At 39.4% G+C, this 25682-nt stretch overlaps 1 protein-coding gene across 2 annotated transcripts in view; it reads left to right on the top strand.

Annotated features, from left to right (window-relative positions):
* Positions 1 to 4913: 4913 nt before the first annotated feature.
* LOC108398721 (uncharacterized) overlaps positions 4914 to 25682 on the top strand; it is a 33798-nt gene continuing 13029 nt past the window's right edge. The window contains exons 1-4 of one of the 2 annotated variants that reach the window (XM_017662903.3): positions 4914 to 5277; positions 6157 to 6215; positions 24480 to 24606; positions 24912 to 25004. In XM_017662903.3, coding sequence (XP_017518392.1) covers positions 6201 to 6215; positions 24480 to 24606; positions 24912 to 25004 — 235 coding nt within the window. In that variant the 5' untranslated portion in view covers positions 4914 to 5277; positions 6157 to 6200. Of the gene's footprint in view, positions 5278 to 6156; positions 6216 to 24479; positions 24607 to 24908; positions 25005 to 25682 lie in introns of both variants that reach the window. The other variant, XM_017662901.3, reaches the window with a different exon arrangement.

Genomic DNA, 25682 nt, shown 5'->3' with positions numbered 1-25682 from the left:
TCTGACGTTCAAAAGCCCTCCTAGTTGACTCCTTGCTCCAGACTCACCCTGCAGTGTTCAGAACTAGGGGTATTATGGAACTCTGGCCTCTATGAGCAAATATCTAGGTAGTAGATTCTAGAATACAGAAACCAGAGGGTTGAGCACCTCACTATCTTCGCCCAGGTAAATTCTGTTAGAGACACACACACAAGAAAAAAGAAAGATACTAATGTATACATAGAGATGAAAGAATACAAAAACAAGGAGAGACCCAGTGGTGTCAGAAAGAAATTCAGGGAGAGAGGGGCTTGGGGACACACAAAGGATAAGTGGCACTCAGGTACTGGGCCTTACTCACCCTTGGCCTACATTCGCCCACAGTCCTTAACACTGTTCCACACTATTGTTGCTAATCATGTTCTACCACTTGGTACCACCATTTCCATTCACTCTGCCCCTCATTGCCTCCATTCCCCCAATCTGCTGAGCAGTCAGCTCTGTTCACTACACTGTGCCTACTACCACCTTGGATTTCTCATGCTCTGCAAAATATGACTACTGTGCCCTCACCCTCTGCCCCTAATTACTTCCATTTACTCATTCTTGACACCTCCTTCACTTCTCTTCACTTATTGTACCCTGTTCCACCCCAATTTATTGCAATCTGCCCCCATGTTACCCCCAACTTCACTCTGTCCCACATATGACACATGATGTATCACATATACACTCTTCTGCTGTTCCATCTACATTCTTGTCCTACCTTTTATTCCCCTGTTCACTTACAATGCCTCTCATCCACTTATATTGATTCACACTGGGCCTCATCTTACTGTGATTCCCTAACCCTCTTCTTATCATTACCCTAAGTCTCTCACACCATATTCCTACTTCACCTCTATTCACTGTCACCGAGACTCTCATTTCCTACTTTTGTCTCTATTTCTTGACACTGCAACAAATGACTCCATTTACTCTCATGTGGCCCATCCTTCAGCCTTGTTTATTGACTCTGGGCCTCATTTTGTTCCTCATTCACTCTCTTTCTGCCCCTTCTTTACCTATATTCTCTCAAATGCTGCCCCCTTATTACCTCCATTTCCTGAAGCTCTACCCCATATTACTCCCAAACCCTAGCTCAAGTTACCCACATATACACACTTGATGCTTGCTCACCTCATTCTTAATTTTATGTTCATTGCCTCCATAAACTCTTTCTCTACCTCTCATCTCATTCATTTAAATTCACTTCCAATAACCCCTATTCCCACTTATCACTTCTGTTCTGCTTCTGATTGATGTCTAGTTGCTCCTACTCTGCTCCATAGTACCCCCATTCAGTCACACCCTGACTTGAATTCATTAATTTTTGCTAACATTGGGACCCATTTCCCCCATTTTATTCACCCTCAGCCATGTGACCTTCATCCCCTTGCCCTCTGCCTCACAATACCCACTGTTATGCACCTTCTTCTGCTCTTTACTTTCATTCCTTCCCACTCTTCCCAGCATTACCTCCATTCATGCACACACATCAGCATTCACCTGGGCTGATTCACACTGGGATCCCTGTACATTCCTGGAACACTGCCCTGCATTACTCCTACCTAATCACAGTCTGCCCTCATTCACCTCTAGTCACTCTCCTTCTCCCTCATAGTATCCCCACTCAAACGAACTTAACCTGATTCATATATTCACATTCTACCATGTATGCATCTCCATCCCCTGTTATTCTGCCCTGTGTCCCCCCATTCTTCCCACTATGCCCCATATTACCTCCATTCACTCCAACTTTTCCCCTAAATTCACCTCTCTTTACTGATACTGTGGCCCATAAACCATCATTCTTTCACTAATCTTTCATTCATCTGATCCTTAGTATTCATATCAACTTGTACTCTAATGCTTTATCAGCTCCATTCACTGCCTTTCATTGCTGCATTCATTCAGTTTGTTCCCACTTTCACTTTTTTGTCACTTAGACTGTGCCTCATTTTCCCATCACTTGCTCAGTCTCATCCATAATCTCTAATTCAAAATCTAATGCATAGTCACTCTCTCACTCTGCCCCATACTACCCACATGCACTCTGCTCTGCTGCTCATTCTCCTCCCTCCCATCATCCTTTGTCTCTCTTTGTCCTAGTCACTCTCAATTTGTCCTTCATTCATCATTATTTACCTCCTGCCCAACAAGTCCCATATGTCTCCCATTTATTGACAGATTAGCTGGGACAGAAAAGTATGATGTATCATTCAGGATTTGGTTTGGAAACACCAACACCATGACAAACACTAGTGGCTTGAAGTGAATGGAAGGAAATTCCTGTCCTGGAGGCAGGTAGCATGGCAGCTCCAAGATCACCAGAGAACTGATTCTTTTGGTGCTGTTGCTCTGCAAACCTGCTATCTCATGGTCCAAAATGACTGCTCACAATTGGTAACACTTCCATGGTTTTAATAGAATGTATCTTACAAGCAACTGTAATTATTATTGTGACGGTGATTCACCAGCGAGGGGAGTGGCTTTAGGTGGTGTGTCACATCTGTGGACTCCATGGTGGGACCAGCTGCTTGTTAGCTTTCCATACCCCTTCCCCTAGCCACCTGTTGCTTAGCCCACTGTATGAGGAGGTTGCATCTATAGGTACTGACGGTAGAGAATGCCCAGGACAGATAATGGGGGTCCTAGCTCTACAGCAGAAAAGTGGGCCTCACGTAGCTTGTGGATGTGGACTGTGAACCATGGGACACTTTTGGAGAGGCTTTATCACTGGCCAGGAACATTTCTGGAGCTGGCAGTCATTGCATCCCAACACCTACCAACCCACACATAGGTGTGTGTGTGTGTGTATGTATATAAGTAGTGGGGTAATGATGTTTGTGGGATGGAACAGGCCAGACTGGGATGGGCCCTAAAGGTCCAGCCCTTCTATTTTCTACCTCCTAATGCATTCAGAGAGTGGACAAGTTTTGTATCCAGGAAGGTGCTGATCCTTCAGGGAGCAAGAGATCTGAACTACTCCCCTGCTTTCTCTCTTTGGTTTGTCTGCTATTTATATTTCTGGTAAAAACAGGCCTTGGCTAGTTTTAATGGTTCTGGAATGAGGACCCTCAGATACTTTCAAGAAGTTCTGTGTGATAACGAAAGAATTTAACTGGGTAGAAGTTAAGGATCTGACCTTGGGAATCTGACCTTGGTCAAGTTACTTAGTCTTCTGGGACTCAGTTCCCTCATCTGCTAAGTGGGGTCCATAGGCCTGTTCACATAGTGGGGACTATCTGAGGCAGGTGGTGTCATGTCCTTGGCACACAGGAGAAACTGAGCTAGGTCTGAACCCCCATTATCATTTGTTGGGCCTGTTGCCAGGAGCCTCATCACTGGTTTTCCTGTTTTAGTCCTTGCCCTCTGTAGTCTGTTCTCCAAAAGCAGCCTGCAGGTCTTCTTTTATTTTTCTTCTGAGTAAAAAAAGTCTTATATATATATATATGTCTAACTTCATTTAAATAATAACACTTACATAGCAGTTGCTATGTGCCAGACATTGTTCTAAACCCTTTACAATTATCAACTCATATGTCATCACAACCTTAATGGGGCAGGCACTGTTGTTATCTCTGTTTTATAGATGAGCAAACTTAGCACAGAGAATTTAAGAGTCCTGACTTAGGTTACACAACTGGTAGGTGGGGAGATTTGAAATGAGGCTGTCTTCATCACATTCATCTGTTTTCTTTGGTTCTGTTTTCTTCTCTGCTATATTCCCAATGTCTAGAACACTACCTGACATCCAGGAGGTGCTTAAGCAAATCCCTGTGGATCTCATGTTCTAGTGGTGCAAAACTCTCAATAAATAAGAGTCAAATATGTATATATTTTTAACGTTAAATAGAATGCCAGATTGCTTCAGACTGGTCTTTAAAAAATCTTAATCCTGTTATGGCTTCACATTGTGTCCAGAATGAAACATGAGCTCTGTGCCTGGCAGAGGAGGTCCTTCAGTATCTGGCCCCCACCCACCTTTCCCTCGCTCACATCTCTCACACTCCTAACAATCCAGATTAGGTCCTACATCAGGGCCTTTGCAACAGCCATGCGCTCCACCAGAAAGCTCTCTGCTTCAGATACTTGGGTGGCCTGCTTCTTTTGGTCAGCATAACTGTCACCTCTGATGAAAGGAGATCGTCCCGTCCATCCAGAGACGCAACCTGTCAACAGCTACTTAACACATTCCCTTCACACAAGGGTGTGTGTATCGTAAGTTATTGTTAACTTATTCTTCAGTTTTTGTTTTTTGTCTGCATACCGTCTTTCAGACGCTACACTGTGAACTCCCAGCCCAAGGCACTGGATGCAGCCAGTGACCTTTCCCTACCTCCCAGCCTTTGTGCACGCAGAGCAGTTCTGCCACGCACTCCGTCTTCCGGTTCAATTACACCTGCAAACCCGATGTTGCCTATGAAGACACTAAATCTGCGCCTGCTAGAATTTTCCTTAATTGGGCATTTCCCCTCCCCGTCATAAGGAATTGGTCTTTTAAGTCTTAAAAATGACGGTCTCCGCAGAACAAAATAAACACCTGTCAAATGGCCGCGCTCGGAAGAGACGCTGCAGGCGAAGCCATCTCTTCTGAGCTGGACGTCATCGGTGCGGCCACCTTCTCTCCGCGCCTGCGCCGTGGCCTCCTCGCCTTCGCGTCGGACCTGCTGGAGGGCCGCCCCTCCCCACAGGGGTTGACTATTGGCGGATGCGGACTCAATCCCCCCCCCACTGAGCATGCGCACATCTTGTCGCTGCAGCCCTGTATACTGCAGAGCCAGAGCTGCTCCCTAAGCGGAAGTGCTTCTCGGGGCTAGTTCTTGTAACGGTCCCCTCGGTAGCCTGCAGAAAATCTGTTGTCCAGAGAGCGGTTGAGGGGGCGAGTGCGAGGGGTGATGGGCGGAGTCATGGGGAGTTCTAGGGGTTGAATGAAGGGGGATTTGTGCGGGTCATTGATGTTGGACCAAGGAGTCAGTGAATGAGGGTCTGTAGGCTCGTTGGTGGATAAAGTTATGGGGGTAGTCAGGGTTGAATGGGGCTTATTAAACATTGACTTTTACACATTTTCCAGCACTGTGACCTGCAGTAAGGACTCATACGTACCCCTCAGGCCCTTCAGGTGCGCCCCGCCTCTTCTCTGCCCCTCTCCTTTTGCCCAAGCCCCAAGGTCGGGGCCTAGTGTGAATGCTCCAGCTGAAGTGAATCTGCACCCGAAGGCTTCCATCCGAATCCTAGGCACGACGCCCCAGTGAGGTGAGGCTAAGGAAGAACAGGTACCTGCGTGGACTCACCTGACTAGGGGCCTCATGCAGAGCTTGGGGCGTGGGAATGGTCGGGGGCATCTAGTGCTGCGGGGTCTGAGGGGAATTGGGTTTAAAACATCCTGGGAATAATAGTTTTAATAAGTTCGGGGTTTCTTGGCGTTTTAACAAGTAACATATTTGAATTATAGGTTAGTTAGCAAATAGAGGAAAAGAAAAGGAACTAATTTTACTCCCTCCACACATTTAAATGTCCATTCTTAGTGTGTACACCTTTTAGTGTGTATAAAGCGCATGCATTAAAAAATTTAACATACAGTTTTAAAATGGGTTCCTGTAGTTTTATAACTTTTTCATTTAGAAGTTTACCATGATTCAGCTTAAAATTTTGTTGTATAAAATTAAAAACTTGAAATTTAGATATATGTACAGAAAAGTACACAGAAAATAAGTTTACAGTTCCATTCAACATTCTTTTAAACACCTACATAGGATTTCATCCCTTGTATTGCCTTATTTATACCATATTAAGGGTCATATAGAATCGTTTAAGTTTGACATCATTGAAGTCAATGCTGAGGTGGAGTTCCTTATAGAGGACTCATGATATCTTATTTCATTAAGGAAAATACCTACAAGTACAATTTCTGGGTCAGTGCACAAGTATATATAGAAAAATCCCCTTGTATTGGACATTCACATGAGGAAAAGAGTCAAGAAAACACAGGTGGTTGTTAAAACCACATAATTGCCCAAACTTCTGCAAACAGCTTCATGCCCCGCTGCTGTGAGGGGATTTCTAGGCGGATAATTCTGGGTACTGCAAGCCTGGTGGGGTCTCTCATGTGCTGTACACATTTTACTCTTCCAGCTCAGTCCTCACACATCTCTGCCTTTTCCCAAGAAGAGCAGGAAATGGCCAAACCCCAGGTAGGTATGTTGTTGTCTGTTGCTTTCTTTGTTTATCATGGATGTGATAAGCTATGCAGGAATGTATAGGAAATTACTTGTATATGGGCATTAAGGTCAGGAAAAATGAGAGCAGCGAGGCCAGGTTAGAATGTAGACATGTGAAAGATTTATGGTGTAACAGATGATAATGTTAAGTTGCAGATTTCTCCTTTGAGCCTCTGGCAGCCAGAGGAAAATGTAGCCAGTAACCTGGCTCACCTTATGCATCAGAAGAGAGCAGACCAAGCCCTCAAAGAAGTAAAGGTTTCCAGCAATTGCATTTTAAGGCATTTCTTTGCTGAGTGCTCATGTAGATGGTGAAATTGTGTTCAGTCTCAGCCAGGTGAGAAATGCAGTCCCTGTTTTTCTGCAGGTAATTATTTTTATTTTTATTTATTTATTAAATTAACATATCATTGATATACAATCTTATGAAGGTTTTACATGAGCAACATTGTGGTTATAACATTCACCTATATTATTAAGTCCCCACCACACCCCATTGTAGTCACTGTCCATCAGTGTAGTAAGATGCTATAGAGTCACTAGTCTTCTCTGTACTGCTTTCCCTGTGCCCCCCCCCTACATTATGTGTGCTAATCATAATACCCCTTAAACTCCTTCTCCCTCCCTCCCCACCCCCTTTCCCTTTGGTAACCACTAGTCCCTTCTTGGAGTCTTGTGAGTCTGCTGCTGTTTTGTTCCTTCAGTTTTACTTCGTTGTTATACTCCACAAATGAGGGAAATAATTTGGTACTTGTCTTTCTCCACCTGGCTTATTTCACTGAGCATAATACCCTCCAGCTCCATCCATGTTGTTGAAAATGGTAGGATTTGTTTTCTTCTTATGGCTGAATAATACTCCATTTGTGTATATGTACCACATCTTCTTTATCCTGCAGGTATTTCTTACAGCATTCCTTAGTGAGCTGAAGACATAATGTCAAAATGTAATTTGGGAATGAAATATCTTAGGGAACTTGCTCGTCTTTCAAATGATTTTCCTGAACTAATTTTCTCAGTTGGATTTTTGATTCTCATTTGACCAAGAGACAAATTCCTGTGGACACCCACAGCCTACCATCTTTTTTCTCTGTCACTTAAAAAAATTTTGTTTTTAAAATTAATGTACAGTAAAATTGATTTTATTGTCTAGTTTGATAAATGTTGACACATGTATAGATTGCTGTAACTAATCTATGGGATAGAGAATAGTTTTCTCTAAAAACCTGCCTCATGCTACCCCTTTTGTAACCTGACCTGTAACCTTAGGCAACCACAGATCTGTTCTGTGTCACTATAGTTTTATCTTTTGAAGAATTTAATATACATGGAATCATATAGCATATAACCTTTTTAAAATAAAATATCTTGAGATAATATATTGACATGCAAATGTAAAAATACAGAGAGAACCTATGTATCCTTTACCCAATTTCCCCCATTGGTTACATTACATCTTGTAGAACTATAGTACCATGTCACAACCAGGATATTGACATTGATATGGTCAAGACAGTTCTGTCTCTGCAGGGATCCCTTATGTTGCCTTTCATAGCCACATCTATCCCTTTCCCCCTCTCATCACATTCCTAGACTCCTAATCTGTTCTCCACTTTTTAGAATTTTATCATTTCAAGAATGTGACATAAATTGAATCATATAGCATGTGACCTTTCGAGACTGGATTTTTTTTTCACTCAGTGTAATTCCTTGGAGATTCAGCCAAGTTATCCTGTGTGTCAGTAGTTCTTTCTTTTTTATTGCTGAGTAGTAGTTGATGGTATAGACATACTACAGCTTATTTACCCATTCTCCTGTTGAAAGTCATTTGAATTATTTCCAGTTTTTGGCAATTATGAGTAGAGCTACTTCAAACATTCACACACAGGTTTTTGTGTGAATGTGTGTTTTTGTTTCTCTAGAGTAAATACTGGATTGCTGGGTCATTTGGTAAGTGTATGTTTAACTTTTTAAGTGTCTGCCAAATTGTTTTCTGGAATGGTTAATCATTTTTTAATTTCTACCAGCAATGTCTAGGAATTCCGATTGCTTCAAAGTCTGTCAGCACTTGGTATTGTCAGTATTTTAAATTTTAGTCATTCTAGTAGCATAGTTATATCTCATCATGGCTTTGAGTTTCCTTAATAGTTAATTATGCTGAATCTCATTGTATGTTTATTATTGTATATACTCTTTGGTGAAGCAATTTTCAGTTATCTTTTGCCCATTTTAAAATTGCATTGTTTTCTCTATTGAATTTTGAGAGTTCTTTATATATTCTATAAACAAGTCTTTTGTAAGACAGGTGGTTTGTAAATATTTTCTATTAAGTGTGGTTTGTCTTTTCATTCTCTTAACAGTGTTCACAGAAAAAGAAATTTTAATTTTGAAAATATGCAATTTAGAAGTTATTTCCTTTATGGGATAATAATTATGTTATGTGTTTATAAATTACATATTTATAAATTATCATAAATAATTATTTTGTTGCCTTTACTTGTGCTTTTGGTGTCATGTCTAAGATCTATTTTCTGAATCGTAGGTCATGAAAATATTTTCTATTTCTTCTGTAAGTTTTGTAGTTTTAGGATTTACATTTAGACCTATGATCAATTTTTTTATTTTTAATTTTTTAATTAAGGTATCAATGATATACAATCTTATAAAGGCCTCCCATGAGCAACATGGTGGTTACTACATTCCCCCCATATCAAGTCCCCATCACATACCCTATTAGTCACTGTCCATCAGCATAGTAAGATGCTATAGAGTCACTACTTGTCTTCTCTGTGGTATACTGCCTTCCTTGTGCCCCCCCATATTATGTGTGCTAATTAAAATACCTCTTAACCCCTTCTCACCCAGCCTCCCCAGCCCCTTTCCCTTTGATATTCTTGGGTTTTGTGAGTCTGCTGCTGTTTTGTTCCTTCAGTTTTTGCTTTGTTATACTCCACAGATGAGTGAAATCATTCAGTACTTACCTTTCTCCACCTGACTTATTTCACTGAGCATAATACCGTCTAGCTCCATCCATGTTGTTGCACATGGTAGGATTTGTTTTCTTCTTATGGCTGAATAATATTCCATTATGTATATGTACCACATCTTCTTTATCCATTTGTCTACTAATGGACACTTAGGTTGCTTCCATATCTTGGCTATTGTAAATAGTGCTGTGATAAACATAGGGGTGCATATGTCTTTTTGAATCTGGGATCCTGTTTTCTTCAGGTAAATTCCTAGGAGTGGAATTCCTGGGTCAAATGGTATTTCTATTTTTAGTTTTTTGCGGAACCTCCATATTGCTTTCCACAATGGTTGAACTCATTTACTTTCTGACCAACAGTGTAGGAGGGTCCCCCTTTCTCCACATCCTTGCCAGTGTTTGTTGTTGTTTGTCTTTTGGATGTTGGCCATCCTAACTGGTGTGAAGTGATATCTCATTGTGGTTTTAATTTGAATTTCCCTGATAATTAGCGATGTGGAGCATCTTTTCACATGCCTATTGGCCATCTGAATTTCTTCTTTGGACAAGTGTCTGTTCAGATCCTCTGCCCATTTTTTAATTGGATTATTTGCTTTTTGGATGTTGAAGCATGTGAGCTTTTTATATATTTTGAATGTTAACCCCTTATCAGATATCATTTATGAATATATTTTCCCATACTGTAGGATGCCTTTTTGTTCAACTGATGGTGTCCTTTACTGTACAGAAGCATTTTAGTTTGATATAGTCCCATTTGTTCATTTTTTCTTTTATTTCCCTTGCCTGAGGAGATAAACTCATAAAAAATTTGATCTTGTTTATATTCAAGAGAGTTTTGTCTATATTTTCTTCTAGGAGTTTTATGGTTTCATGATTTACATTCAGGTCTTTGATCCATTTCGAGTTTACTTTTGTGTATGGAGTTGGACAGTAAACCAGTTTCATTCTCTTACATGTAGCTGTCCAGTTTTGCCAATGCCAGTTGTTGAAGAGACTGTCATTTCTCCATTATATACCCGTACCTCCTTTATCATATATTAATTGGCTGTATATGTGTGGCTTTATATCTGGAATCTCTATTCTATTCCATTTATTTATGGCTCTGTTCTTGTGCCAGTACCAAATTGTTTTGATTACCATGGCTTTGTAGTAGAGCTTGAAGTTGGGGAGCATAATCCCCCTGTGTTATTCTTCCTTCTAAGATTGCTTTGGCTATTCAGGGTCTTTTGTGGGTCCATATGAATTTTAGAACTATTTGTTCCAGTTCGTTGAAGAATGTTGTCAGTATTTTGATAGGGATTGCATTGAATCTGTAGATTGCTTTAGGCAGGATGGCCATTTTGACATTAATTCTTCCTGGCCAGGAGTGTTGGATGAATTTCCATTTATTAGTGTCCTCTTTAATTTCTCTCAAGAGTGTGTTGTAGTTTTCAGGGTATAGGTCTTTCACTTCCTTGGTTAGGTTTATTCCTAGGTATTTTATTCTTTTTGATGCACTTGTGAATGGAATTGTTTTCCTGATTTCTCTTTCTGCTAGTTCATCGTTAGTATATAAGAATGCAGCAGATTTCTGTGTGTTAATTTGTATCCTGCAACTTTGCTGAATTCCGATATTAGTCCTAGTAGTTTTGGAGTGGAGTCTTTAGGGTTTTTTATGTACAATATCATGTCATCTGCAAACAGTGACAGTTTAACTTGTTCCTTGCCAATCTGGATGCATTTTATTTCTTTGGGTTGTCTGATTGCCATGGCTAGGACCTACAGTACTATGTTGAATAAAAGTGGGGAGAGTGGACATCCTTGTCTTGTTCCCAATCTTAGAGGGAAAGCTTACAGCTTTTCATTGTTAAGTATGATGATGGCTGTGGGTTTGTCATATATGGCCTTTATCATGTTGTACTTGCCCTCTGTACCCATTTTGTTGAGAGTTTTTATTATGAATGGATGTTGCATTTTGTCAAATGCTTTTTCAGCATCTATGGAGATGATCATATAGGTTTTGTCCTTCTTTCTGTCGATGTTATGGATGATGTTGATGGATTTTTGAAGGTTGTACCATCCTTGCATCCCTGGAATAAATCCTACTTGACCATGATAGATGATCTTTTTGATGTATTTTTGAATTCGGTTTGCTAATATTTTGTTGAGTATTTTTTGCATCTATGTTCATCAGGGATATTGGTCTGTAATTTTTTCTTTGTCGTGTCTTTGCATGGTTTTGGTATTCGAGTGATGCTGGCTTCATAGAATGAGTTTGGAAGTATTCCTTCCTGTTCTACTTTTTGGAAAGCAGGTATTAGGTCTTCTCTAAATGTCTGATAAAATTCAGCAGTAAAGCCATCTGGTATGGGGGTTTTGTTCTTGGGTAGTTTTTAAATTACTGATTCAATTTCATTGCTGGTAGTTTGTTCAGATTTTCTGTTTCTTCCTGGGTCAGTCTTGGAAGGTTGTATTTTTCTAGAAAGTTGTCCATTTATTCATAAAATTTTTCATAGTATTCTCTAATAATTCTTTGTAGTTCAGTGGTGTCCATAGTGATTTTACTTTCTCATTTCTGATTCTGTTTATGTGTGTAGACTCTCTTTTGTTCTTCATAAGTCTGGCTAGGGGTTTATCTATTTTGTTTATTTTCTCAAAGAACCAGCTGTTAGTTTCATTAATTCTTTCTATTGTTTTATTCTTCTCAATTTTATTTATTTCTTCTCTGCTCTTTATTATGTCCCTCTTTCTACTAACTTTGGGCCTTATTTATTCTTTTTCTAGTTTCATTAATTGTGAATTTAGACTGTTCATGTGGGATTTTTCTTCCTTCTTTAGATAGGCCTGAGTTTCTGTATAGTTTTCTCTTAGAACTGCCTTAGCTGCGTCCCATGGAAGCTGGGGCATTGAGCTGCTGTTTTCATTTGTCTCCATATTATTCCTTGATCTCTGTTTTAATTTGGTCATTGGTCCTTTGATTTTTTAGGAGCATGCTATTAACCCTCCATGTGTTTGTGGGCCTTTTTGTTATCTTTGTATAGTTTATTTCTAGTTTCATACCTTTGTGATCTGAGAAGTTGGTTGGTACAATTTCAATCTTTTTGAATTTACTAGGGCTCTTCATGTGGCCTAGTATATGACCTATTCTTGAAAATGTTCCATGTGCACTTGAGAAGAATGTGTATCCTGCTGCTTTTGGGCGTAGAGTTCTGTAGATGTCTGTTAGGTCCATCTGTTCTAATGTGTTGTTCAATGTCTCTGTGTCCTTACTTATTTTCTGTCTGGTTGATCTGTCTTTTGGAGTGAGTGGTATGTTAAAGTATCTTAAAATGAATGCATTGCATTCTGTTTCCCCCTTTAATTCTGTTACTATTTGTTGTACATATTTGGGTACTTCTATGTTGGGTACATAGATGTTTATAATGGTTATATCCTCTTGTTGGACTGACCCCTTTATGTTTATATAATGTCCTTCTTTGTCTCTTGTTACTTTCTTTGCTTTGAAGTCTGTTTTGTCTGATAGAAGTACTGCAGCTCCTGCGTTTTTCTTCCTATTTGTTTCATGAAGTATCTTTTTCCATTCCTTCACTTTGTCTGTGTATGTATTTGGGTTTGAAGTGAGTCTCTTGTGGGCAGCATATAGATGGGTCTTCTTTCTTTATCCGTTCAGTGACTCTATGTCTTTTGATTGGCGCATTGAGACCATTAAAATTTTGGGTGATTATTGATAAGTTTGTACTTATTGCCATTGCAGGCTTTAGATTTGTGGTTACCAAAGGTTCAAGGGTATCTTCCTTACTATCACACACAGTCTAACTTAACTCAGTATGCTATTACAAACACAATCTAAAGGTTCTTTTTTTCCCCTCCTTTTTCTTGCTTCTCCTTTCTTCATACATTAGGTATCATATTCTGTACTCTTTGTGTTTCCCTTGACTGACTTTGGGAGTAGTTGATTTAATTTTGCATTTGCTTCATAATTAATTGGTCTACTTCCTTTACTGTGGTTTTACTTTCTCTGGTGACAGCTATTTAGTCTTAGGAACACTTCCATCTATGCCAGTCTGTCCAAAATACACTGTAGAGATGGTTTGTGGGAGGTAAATTCTCTCAATTTTTGCTTGTCTGGAAATTGTTTAATCTGTTCTTCAAATTTAAATGATAATCTTGCCGGGTAGAGTATTCTTAGTTCGAGGCCCTTCTGTTTCATTGCATTAAATATATCATACCACTCCCTTCTGGCCTATAAGGTTTCTGTTGAGAAGTCTGATGATAGCCTGATGGGTTTTCCTTTGTATGTGATCTTTTCTTTCTCTCTGGCTGCTTTCAATACACTTTCTTTATCCTTGATCTTTGCCATTTTAATTGTTGTATGTCTTGGTGTTGTCTTTCTTGGGTCCCTTGTGTTGGTAGATCTGTGCACCTCCATGGCCTGAGAGACTATCTCCTTCCCCAGATTGGGGAAGTTTTCAGCAATTACCTCCTCAAAGACACTTTCTATCCCTTTTTCTCTCTTCTGGTACCTCTATAATGCAAATATTGTTCTGTTTGGATTGGTCACACAGTTCTGTTAATGTTATTTCATTCCTAGAGATCTTTTTTTCTCTCTGTGCCTCGGCTTCTTTGTATTCCTATTGTCTATTTTCTATTTCATTTACCATCTCCTCTACTTCATCTAATCTGCTTTTAAATCCTTCCATTGTATATTTCATTTCAGACACTGTATTTTTCAAAGTTTTTATCTCAAATTACTCCCTGAGGTGTTGAATATTTTTCTGTAGCTCTGTGAGCATGTTTATGATTTTTATTTTGAAATCTCTTTCAGGAAGATTGGTGAGTTCAGTTTCACTTGGCCCTCTTTCTTTTTTCTGTGGGATTTTGGTTTGTACCAAGTTCTTTGGATGTTTCATATTTGAATAATAACTTGGTGTAGGGGGTGCCCTCTAGTGCCTTGAAGCTCTACTCTCTGGAGTTTCTAATCCCCTGGAATGATGGCAGGGGTCACAGGTGAGTGATGCTTGTGCCTTCCAGGGGGAAAGAGCTCTTTCCTGCTTCCTGGCTGCAGTGCCTGTCTCCATTGCCAGGGCCAGTGGGCTGCGAGCACAGGGAGGAGTGTGTATGTTATGCCCTTGTAGCTGCCATAGGTGGGTCCACCCTCTGGCTGGAGTGGTGCAATGGGGGGGTCAGCAGGTTTTCAAGCTGGTGCTGGCTGGGAGGAAGGAGTGGCAGGCTGTGTGTTGTGGCAGGGGGCCTCGGAGCTGCATTGCCAGCCAGGGGGATGGAGTGCCTGAAGCTCCTGAAAGTTTCCAACCTGCTGGGCTGAGTGCGATGTGTCAATTTTGTCCATCCGTCATTTCTCCTGAGCAGCAATCTCTGTGTAATCTTTTCCCCTTTAGCAGCCCTCCTGCTGTTCGGAAGTCTCTCAGAGTGCCTGCCTTTCTTTTGTCCTATAGTGGCCGGTTGTGAGTACCTGTTCTCCACAAGTGGCTGGAATCTCAGTCTCTCCAAGTATTCTGCCTGTTTTAACTTTCCAACCCCACTGATCTCCAGAGCACCATGTAGTGTAGGTTTGTGCTCCCAGAGCAGGTCTCCAGGGCTGAGTGTTCAGCAGTCCTAGGCCTCCACCCCCTCCCTGCTCCGTTTCTTTTCTTCCCTCCAGTGAGTAGGGGTGGGGAAAGTCTTTGGTCCTGGCGGATTATGGCTTTGGTACTTCATCCTTTTCCATGAGGTTGGCTATGTTCCACAGATGTAGATAGTCTGTCACAGCCTTCTTTCCTGTTGCTCTTACAGGATTAGTTACATGTGCTATGTTTTAATATTATATGTGGTTTTGGGAGGATGTTTTGGTGTCACCTCACGCCACCATCTTTAGGCCAGTCCCCTTTTTTCTAGCTTCTTTAATTGTGAGTTTAGACTACTTGGGATTGTTCTTGTTTGTTGAGGTATGCCTGTATTGCTGTGTACTCCCCTCTTATAACCACTTTTGTGCATCCTACAAATTTTGGACTGTTGTATTTTTGTTTTCATTTGTCTCCATGTATTGCTTGATTTGTTTTGATTTATTCATTGATCCATTGAGTGTTTAGAAGCATGATGTTTAGCCTTCATGTGTTTGTGGGCTTTTTGTTTTCTTTCTGTAATTTATTTGTAGTTTTTCACCATTGTGGTTTGAGAAGTTGCTTGATAACATTTCAATATTTTTTGTATGCTTGAGAAAAATGTGTATTCTGCTACTTTTGGGTGGAGTGTTCTGTAGCTATGAATTATGCCCGCCTGATCTAATATTCTTATTAACTCTGGTCCCTTATTTATTTTTTTGTCTGGTTATCTATTGATATGAGTGGTGTGTTAAAGTCTCCTAAAATGAATGAGTTGCACTCTATTTCCCCCTTTAATTCAGTTAGTATTTGTTTTACATATTTAGATGCTTCCATATTGGATGCACAGATATTTGTAACAGTCATATCCTCTTGTTGGACTGATTCCTTTGTCATTATGTAATGTTCTGTAATGTTCTTTGTCTCTTGCTAGTTTATTTGTTTTGTAGTCTGTTTCGTCTGATGTTAGTACTGCTACTCCTGCTTTTTTTCTACCTATTATTTCCATGAAATATCTTTTCCATCCTTTCACTTTAAGTCTATGTATGTATGTGGGTCTGAAATGAGTCTTGTAGGCAGCATATAGATGGGTCTTGTTTTTTAATCCATTCTGCCACTCTGTGTCTTTTGATTGGAGCATTCAGTTTTACATTTAAGGTAATCATTGAAAGGTATGTACTTTTTGCCATTTCATTAATTGTTCTCTGGTTGTTTTTGTGGCTTCTCTCTGTTCCTTTCTCTCTTATACTCTTGTTACGTGATGGTTTTCTTTAGTGTTGTTATTGGATTTCTCTTTTTAAGTTTTTTTGTGTATATATTATAGGCTTTAGGATTGTGGTTACCATAATGTTCATGGGTAGCTTCCTAACAAACAACAGTCTATATTAAGTTGATGATTGCTCTATTTCAAACACAATATAAAATTACTTTTTTCTCCTTCTTCCTCCACACTATGCATTAGATATCAATTTGCATCTTGTGTATCCCTTGACTGATTTTGTGTATGGTTGGTTTTACTACTTTTGTTTTAATTTTGTACTTGCTTTGTAAGTAATTGGTCTACTACCTTTACTATGGGCTTGTTTTCACTGATGAAAACTATTTAGGCTTAATAACATTTCCCTCTACAGAAGTCCCTTTAACATATCCTGTAATGCCAATTTTGTGGTTATAAATTCCTTCAGCCTTCATTTATGTGGGAAATGTTTAATCTCTCCTTCAAATTTGAATTATAGTCTTTCTGGATAGAGGATTCTTGGTTGAAGGTCCTTTTGTTTGAATATGTTAAATATTTCATGCCTATCCCTTCTGGCCAGTAAAGTTTCTGTTGGGAAGTCTGTTGATATCCTTAAAGGGGTTTCCCTTATAAGTAGTCTTTTTTCTCTCTCTGGCTGCTTTCAATGCCCTTATCCTTAATATTTGTCATTTTAATTATTATATATCATGGTGTTGTCTTCCTGGGGTTCCTTTTGTTAGGGTCTCTCTGTGGTTCCAGGATCTGCGTGTCTGTTTCCTTCCCGAGATTGGGGAGTTTTCAATAATTATTTCTCCAAGGAGATTTTTCTATCCCTTGTCTTTCTCTTCTGGTACCCTGTTATGTGAATATTGTTTCATTTGGAGTTGTCACACAGCTCTTCTAGTATGTGTGGGGTTTCTAGAGTTTCTTTTTTCTCTCTGTTCCTCAACTTTGTTGTTTTCCTAGAGTTTCTTTTTTCTCTCTGTTCCTCAACTTTGTTGTTTTCCTATTCTCTAATCTACATCTCATTGGATTTCTCCTCTACTTGCAGCACTCTATTATTCATTCCCTCCATTGTACATTTCATTTCAGTTATTGTATTTTTCAGCTCTGAGTGGCTTTTTTTCATCTCTTGTCTTTGTTGAAGTCCTCACTGGGATCTTCAGTGCTTTTCTGCAGATCGGTGAGCATATTTATTTTTCTATAGGGGTTGTACTGTTTTCCATTACCACCAAAAATGTATAATGATGCCTATTTCAGCATGGCTCCACCAACAGAGTGTGTTAGGCTTTAAATTTTTTTCCAATCTGCTAGGTAAGAAATGGTAATCTGTATAGCTTTAATTGGCATTTCTCTTAATATGAGTAGCATTGAATATAATTCCATATATATAAGAGCCTTTTTATATCTTTTATGTGAATTTTGCTTTTTGCCTAATTTTCTATTCGGTATTTGATCTTTTTTCCTTCTTGAGTTTGGAGTTCCTTATATATTAAGGATATTAATCTTTATCTGTGATGTATGTTGCCACAATTTTTTCCTTTATTCTGTCATTCGTCTTTAGACTTGCAAAAATGTTTTCATATTTTTGTGGTTGTATTTATCAATCTTTTATTACATCTGGATTTTATTCATAGTTAGAAAGTCTTTCCTTGCATTTATGTTATGTAGGCATTCACCCATGCTTTCTTCTAGTACTTTATGTGGTTTGTTTTTTGCATTTAGTTCCCTTATCCATTTGTGTTTATTCTTGTGTATGGTATGATGTATGGATTGAATTCATCCTTTTGCAAATGGCTCTCCAGTTGTCCCAGCACCATTTATTAAAAACTTGGTCTTTCACCCTCTGATTTCAGAGAATGCCTCTGTCAAAGTATGTTCTGTTACCCGGTAGGGCTACCTCCCCTACCAAGAATTTTTTTTTCCTATGTTTTCTAGCTATTTTTGTACATTAAAAAAATTATTATCTTTAGTATTACCTTGTTTGGTTCTGTTGGGCTCACCTTAAGTTTATAAATTCACTTAGGGATAACTACATCTTTGTGACTTTGTGTCATTCTATCTGTGAAGAGTTCAACAACTCTGAATTTAGAGGGAACAGTCCCCTTAAGACAATGCCCTCACTTCTGACACCAGTTACAAGTTCAGGGGTCCCAAGATCACCCTTAGGTTTTATAATTCACTGGAAGGACTCAACAGAACTCACTGAAAGCTGTTATACTCATGTTTATGGCTTGTTACAGGGATAGGACACAGATTGGATCCACCAAGGGAAGAAATGTATAGGGCAGGGTCCAAGAAGATACCAATCACAGAGCTTCCATTTTTCTTTCCTCATGAAGTAGGGGTGCATGAATTTTACAGCATTGATGTGTGATGGTATGCATGGAGTTCTATCAACCAGGGGAGTTCATGAGAGCCTTGGTGCTTAGAATTTTTATTAGGGCTTCATTTTATAAGCATGATTGTCCATGTGAACTGCTTTCTGTCTCCAGCTCTTCTGGGAGTGACCTAAAGCCACTCCCAGTGGGTTGGCTAAATTAGAAGATTGGTCTTTTTGGTGTAGCTATTCCCCACTCTATTACATTATTACACTATCCATGGTGATCCAAGACCCCTTCCTCCATACAAAACATCCTTCCATCCTTCTTGCCTTCTTTTCATTCCAGTCCTTTCTTCTCTCCTTCATTTCATTCCAGTCCAATCTTCCATCCTTCCTTTCATTAATTTCAATCCATCCTTTGTCATTCCTCTGATTCATTTCAGTCCATCTTGTCAGTCTTTCTTCCTTCCATTCCAAACCAACTGTCCATTCTTCCTTTTTTGAATTCTAGTCTGTAGTTCCATCATTCCTTCCTTCCATTCCACTCTGTCATTTTGCTGACATTGTGGGTGTATGTCCTTTCATCCTTCCATTCCAGTCTGTCCTTCTCTCCTTCTTTTCATTCTAATTCCTACTTCAATCCTTCCTTTTTTCCTTCCATTTCAGTCCATCCTTCTGTCCTTCCTTCAATTCCAGGCCATCCTTCCATCCTTCCTTTCGTTCTAATCCCTACTTCTGTCCTTCCATCCTTCCTTCTATTCATCCTTCCATCCCTCCTTAAGTTCAAGTTCTTCCTGCCTTGCATCCATTTCAGTATGTCCTTCCATTCCAGTCCATCCTTTCCCTCCTTCCTTCCATTCTCACCCATTCTTCCATCCATCTGTCCTTCCTTCCTTTTTACTCTTTCCATTCTAGTCTGTTTCCCATTCTTTCCTTCCTTCATTCCAGCCTTCCTCTGCCCTCCCCCACTTCCCTCCCTCTCTCTGACCCTCCTTCCCTCCCTTCCTTCCTTTCTAGCATATCCTTCCAATCTTTCCTTCCATTCCAGTCTGTCCTTCCTTCTTCTCCAGTCTGTCCTTCTATCCATCCTTCCAGTCTCCTTTCTGTCCTTCCATCTTGCCTTCTATTCGAATCCATCCTTCTATCCTTCCTTCCATTCCAGTCTGTCCTGTGCTTCTTTTCTTATATCAATTCTAGCCCATATTTCTGTCTTTCCTTCCATTCATTGCAGTCCTTCCTTCTTTACTCCTTCCCTGTCTTGTTTTCTTCCTTCTATTCCAGTCTATCTGTCCCTTCCTTCTTTCCTTTTCTGTCCATCCTTTGGTCCTCCCCCACTCCCTCCTCCATCCTTCCTTCTTTACCTATCTATCTTTGGATATCTTAAGGATATTACCATCAATTCCAATCTTTAGTTTTTTTTGGGGGGGGGTGGAGGACAGGATTGGGTATTAAATTCTCTTCATATCAGCATTTATTTTAATTATATAAGTTTTCTCCTTGGTTAGGCAAAACAAGCAAGTGCCTTGCATCAGTCCTTCTGGTATCCTCCAACAGGTTAGAATGGACAAACCCTAATTTGTGAATAGGGTCTACTCTGCTCCCTCCGGACCAAGAACCAGGGTCCCACACTGGGAATATGGGCTGCCAGTACTTGAAGACTGCTGCCACTTATGGAAGCAGTTGGGGCAAGCAAAAATGCCCTGAAGCTTTCCCACCATCTTTAGTTGCCATTTCTTATTTCTATGTTTGCTTGGTTGCTACAGACCTTTGAATGTTTTACAGAGTTCTAAGTTGGTTCTGAAAGTTACTGCTTTTTTTTTTTTGATGTTTCTGTGGGGAGATAAGAGCTCAGAGCTGCCTACTTTCTCATTTTACTGACATTGTGGGGTGAATGTCTTAGCACCTGAAATATTTTCTGGGTTTTAAAAATTATTCTTAAGCTTTGAATGGATGCAAACTGTTTTCATTTGTTTGTTTTGAGGACAGTTTTAGAGGTTGGGGTGGCTTACATGAGTTTTGGTTCAAGAGCACCCTCTTTTGTCATTGAGGCAAAGCACAGTTTCCTTAATGGATAACTTTCTTTGGCACTGTGGAGAGCTACTGTGTGTACTCTGACATGTTTTCATTTGTGTTGGTCATTCTGTTGTACATGAACCTAAATTTCTCTCGTTTTCCCCTTCACTACCCAATCTCCAAATTGTTCTTCTTTAATATGTTGGGCGAGTGTTGTATATTTTCCTTGGTCTTTGTCCCCGCCGCAACAAAGAATTGAAGAGCAGAGACACAGTAGTGAAGCAAAGTGAAAGTTTTATTTAAAGTTATTTAGAGAAAAAGTGCAGGCAACCTCAGCGAGGAGAGGTGCCCTGAAAGGTTGAAAAGAGAGAGTTTAAAGTTAAAAGGTTACATACTTAGAATGTGTGGGCAATCTCAGAGAGAGAGGAGTGCCCCAAAAGGTTGGGGGTTTCCCCTTTTAAGGATTTTTCAGGAATGTGACTAAGAGCTCAGGGTACAGACTTGTTAAGTAGTCTTTGAATACTTAGAATTAACTTAACACAAGGAACTTCCTGCTCTGATTTCTCCCTGGGATACCAGCATCTTGGTCTGGGAGCATATCAAACAAGACCACCTTCCCAGCCCCCAAAGTGGGCTGAGTTATTGTCTGTTTGCTAAAAAGTAAGTTACGAATCTTACTTCTTAACTTCCTGCCTTTTACTATGTTGCTTACGGCTGGGCCTACATGTTAAATTAGTTGCCTCAGTTGCAAACTACTTGATTAGGGCCAAAGGAGAAAAAAACAGCATATAGGTAAAGTTTAAAAATAAGCTGGGCCTGCATGATTAACACAATAAAGACATGGGTTATGCTGAGGTACCCTCATTTATCTGGGGAATATTCAAACATTCCAGGCCTTATTCTCTTTCCACCCACTCATATCTATTTTCCTGCCTAACAGTTCCATTTTACCTTCTGCTCCCTCAGAGGCAGTGCTTTTTTGTGACTGCCACCTTGGGTCCCACACACCTTTTCTATAGCTGGCACTTTGATATAGCCAGCTAGTTCAGTATTTTCATAATTATAGTAGATTTTTTCTTTCTAAGTATGATTTCAGTCACCTTAGGCTCTTTGCTCCCTTCTGGTCTCTTGACCGTTTTTTTTTTAGACTCTTCTCACACTCCCGGAAGATTTATGGCAGTAGTGTGAAAGCCACCTTGAGCTTGAATTTGGTATTTGTGTTTTAGTTATACATAGGTGATTATAAATTTGTAGTGCTTCCTATTTTCTGTTATAAGTTGTACTTGAATTTATAGACTGTGTGGTTTTATTTGTTCTTCATGTTGATCCGAATGGTTTTGGAGAATATGTGGAGAGATTTGGGTTTACACAGATGCAACTATTCTACATTACCTGGAAGCTCCTTAATTAAAAAAAAATTAAGGTACTATTTGTATACAGGAAAACAGACCCTTTTTAGTGTATAGTTCTACCAGTTTTGACAAACTCATACAGTATGAACCACCACCACAGTAAAGATACAGAACAGGTCTGTCACTTCCCAATACTTCCCCTTTGTAGTCAACCATTGCAACACCCTGGCCTCTGGTATCACTGATACATTTTAAGGTCTCTGTAGTTTTGCCTTTCCCATAATGTTATACAAATAGAATTCCCACATGGCATGGAGCTTTTTAAGTCTGACTTCTCTTACTTAGCATAATATATCTGAGGTTCATCCATGCTGTTGCATGTATTTTCAGTTCCTTCATTTTTATTGCTGAGTGTCAGTGTTACATTGAAAGAATTCGTTTGCTTATCTATTCAGTGGTTGAAAACATTTGGGTTATTGCTAGATTTTGATTACAGTTATACCTGTTGTATAAACATTCATGTTCAAGTTTTGGGGTTTACATAAGTTTTCATTCCAATTGTGTAAATATACCTGTGAGTAGGATTGCTGGGTCATATGGGTATATATGCTTAACTTCATAAGAAACTGGAAAACGGCCTTCCAAAGTGACTATGCCATTTTGCATTCCTATCTGTGATTTATGAGAGTTACAGTTGTTTCACATCCTCATCAGTACTTGACATTTTCAGGGTTTTTCCCCCCATTTTAATGGGTGTGTAGTGGTATCTCATTGCAGTTTTAATTTGCAGTGTCATGACTAATGTTAAGCATCTTTGTCCTTATTTCTCATTTGTATTTCTTCTTTGGTAAAGTATCTCTCTTTCGGTCTTTGATTTTTAAGTTTCTTGTATATTCTCAATACAACTTCTTTGCCAGATATGTGATTGCTAAATATTTTCTCCCATTCTGTGGCTTTTTACTCTCTTAACAGTATCATTTGAATTTTGGTGTCATGTCTAAGAAATATTTGGCTAACCTCAGATTAAAAAGATTTTTTCTAGAAATTGTGTAGGCTTAGATATTACATCTAAAATCAAAGTCTAGGTCTGTGGTACAGTTTAATTTTTATATATATTGGAGGTATGGATTGAAGCTCTTTTCTTTTTGTTGCATATGGACATCCAATCATTCCAACACCATTTGTTGAAATGGAAACTCCCATTATCTGTTGAATTGCCTTTGCACTTTTGTCAAAGATAATTTTTAAGTATAAAGATACAAAGTACATTTAATTATAATACACATGAAATGCAGCTTATAACTGTACAGCTTGATGAGTTATCACAAAATAAACACACTGGGTAGCTTCCTCCCCAGTCCAAGATTAGGACACATTCAGGACTTCTGAAACCCTACTTATGGCCTCTCCTAATCAGCACCACTCTCAAAGGTAATCGCTCTCCTAACTTCTGACATTATGCATAGGCCTTACTCTTCTCTTTCTCTCTCTCTCTATATATACATAGAATCATGCAGAATGTACTCTTTTATGTCTGGATTCTCTTGCTCATCAGTCCATCTGTGAGATTCTGTATTAGATTTGCAGTTGTGGTTGATCCATTTTCATTACCACACAGTATTCTCTTGAATGATTATGGCACAGTTTACCCATTGTGTTGCTGAGGGACAGTTTGGATTTTTTCCACAATCTAGTGTTAGAAATATTGCTGCTGTGATCAACCCTGTACTTGGTGTCTAGAGTTCATGACTTTCTCTAAGGTGTGTACCTAGGAGTAAAATTGCTAGGTCACAGTGTGTGCAAATCATTAACTTTAGTGAATAATGCCAAAGTGTTTCCCCAGAAAATCATATAACAGTTTACATTCCTACCAACAGTGTGTGTGAGTTCCAATTTCAACACAATCTTTTGATATTTTAGTCTGCTTAATCGTAACTTTTCTTGTGGGTACATAGTGGTATCTCAGTGTGACTTAAATCTTCATCTGTCTGAGTGCCACTGGGGTTGAGTACATTTTCTTATGCTCATAGGTCATTTTTGTGTGTGTGTGAAGTACCTATTCACATCTCAACTATTTTTCTGTGTTGTATGTTCTTTATTGATTTGTAGGGGTTATTTGATATATTTCAGATAAGATACCTTTATCACTTACATTTCAGAGAATCTCATCTATAGCTTGCCTTTTACTGTTACATTTATACTTTTCTAACATAAGTCTTTTCCATTATGAGTGCTTTTCACGTCTTTAGAATTCTTTCCTTACCCCAAGACTATGAAACTTTTTTGTATATTCTAGATGCTTTATTGTGTTAATTTTAATGTTAGATTTACAGTTTAACTACCTATAGCTGATTTTTGTGGATGGTGAGAGTTAGGGGTTAAATGTCATTTTTTCACCACATAGCCAGTAACCCATCCACATTTGAAAAGATTATTGTCTCTCCTCTGTTTTGCAGTGCCAACCTTTCCATAAGTCAGGTGTCCATGCATACATGGACTATTTTTAGTTGTACTGGACATTTGTTTCTCCTTGTGCTAATACCACATCATCTTACATATTGTTACTTAATGAAATAGATTTTCTGCTATGATTTGTGCTTTTCCTGTAGTGTAGGTCACTAACTTGATATAAGGTATGCATTCTGTACTAAGTGATCATTATGAACTGGAACCCCAATCAAAAGTTCCCCTTACATTCTATACTCATCACCCAGTAGTTGGCATTTTAAAATGAAAGGAACGTGCAATTGCAGGAACTTGTGACATTTGAGGATGTGGCTGTGGACTTCACCCAGGAGGAGTGGCAGTACCTGAACCCTCCACAGAGGACCCTGTACAGAGATGTGATGCTGGAGACATACAAGAACCTGGTCTCTGTGGGTAAGAATGGCTTCCTCAGGTAATTTTACTGATTATAATTATTGTATCTGATAGAGGGCCTTCCTTTCTCAATTTTGGAAACATGAAAGGTCTCTGAACTGTTTGATGAATTTAACATTGAATTGTAGAGATGAAAGTTCCTTTTCCCTCTTTGCTCTTCTGGACAGGTGTTTGTTAACTCAAAACCCAGGTAAAATGGTTTGACTTTACCACTGGGTCATTGATAGGTCCTTTGTGCTGCCCCAAACTCCACCTTCCTCTTTCTCAGAGGCTCTGAGAGGTATTGCTGTATTTCTCATTAGCAGGGCACCAGGTTACCAAACCAGACCTCATTCTCAAATTGGAGGTAGAAGAGCTGTGCCCAGCAGAAGTAAAAATTCCAATTTGGAACTTTCCAGGTAAGTGTTATTGATCCAGGCTATGGGGATATAAGGTCCCAGCTTATCATCAATGCTGATGGCCTCTGAAAGGGCTTTCAGGAATATCTTGGGAAAGGTTGTAGTCCTTTGATGTTAGATGACAGGGACGTGAACACCTCAGACATAAGGCTGACATTCCCTCCCCTGACCCATAACACCAGACGACTCTCCTTACATTGGTGCTCACCCACAAGTTTCTGCACAACTCCTAGTATATAACTGTCCTGTAAATGCCAACCCCTTACCCCCAAGCCCTGCCACTTCTACCATTCTCATTTCTTACTGCCTTATCTGAAGCCAGGTCCCCACATTAGTCACAGGCCTACAGGCTAATGCTGAAATTCCAGATTGGGTTACCTGATGCCACTCAGCTTTGATATTCCTATCAGATTCACTCCCCTAAAACATCTTTTTAAAGATAGCTTTATTGAGATACAAATCACATATCATAAAATTCATTCTTTCGAAGTATATAGATTCAGGGATTTTTAGTACATTCACAGTTGTGCAGCAGTCACCACTAATTCTAGAACATTATCACCCCTTAAAAAAAACTCTTTCCCTGTCAGTCACTCTCCACCCTTGGCAACCCCTAATTTACTGTTTCACAGTTTTGTCTGTTCTGGATATTTCATATAAATGGAACCATATAAAATG

Source organism: Manis javanica, chromosome X, assembly GCF_040802235.1.
Source record: "Manis javanica isolate MJ-LG chromosome X, MJ_LKY, whole genome shotgun sequence".
In the NCBI taxonomy this organism is placed as follows: Eukaryota; Metazoa; Chordata; class Mammalia; order Pholidota; family Manidae; genus Manis; species Manis javanica.
This window is presented reverse-complemented; position numbering and strand designations above follow the sequence as displayed.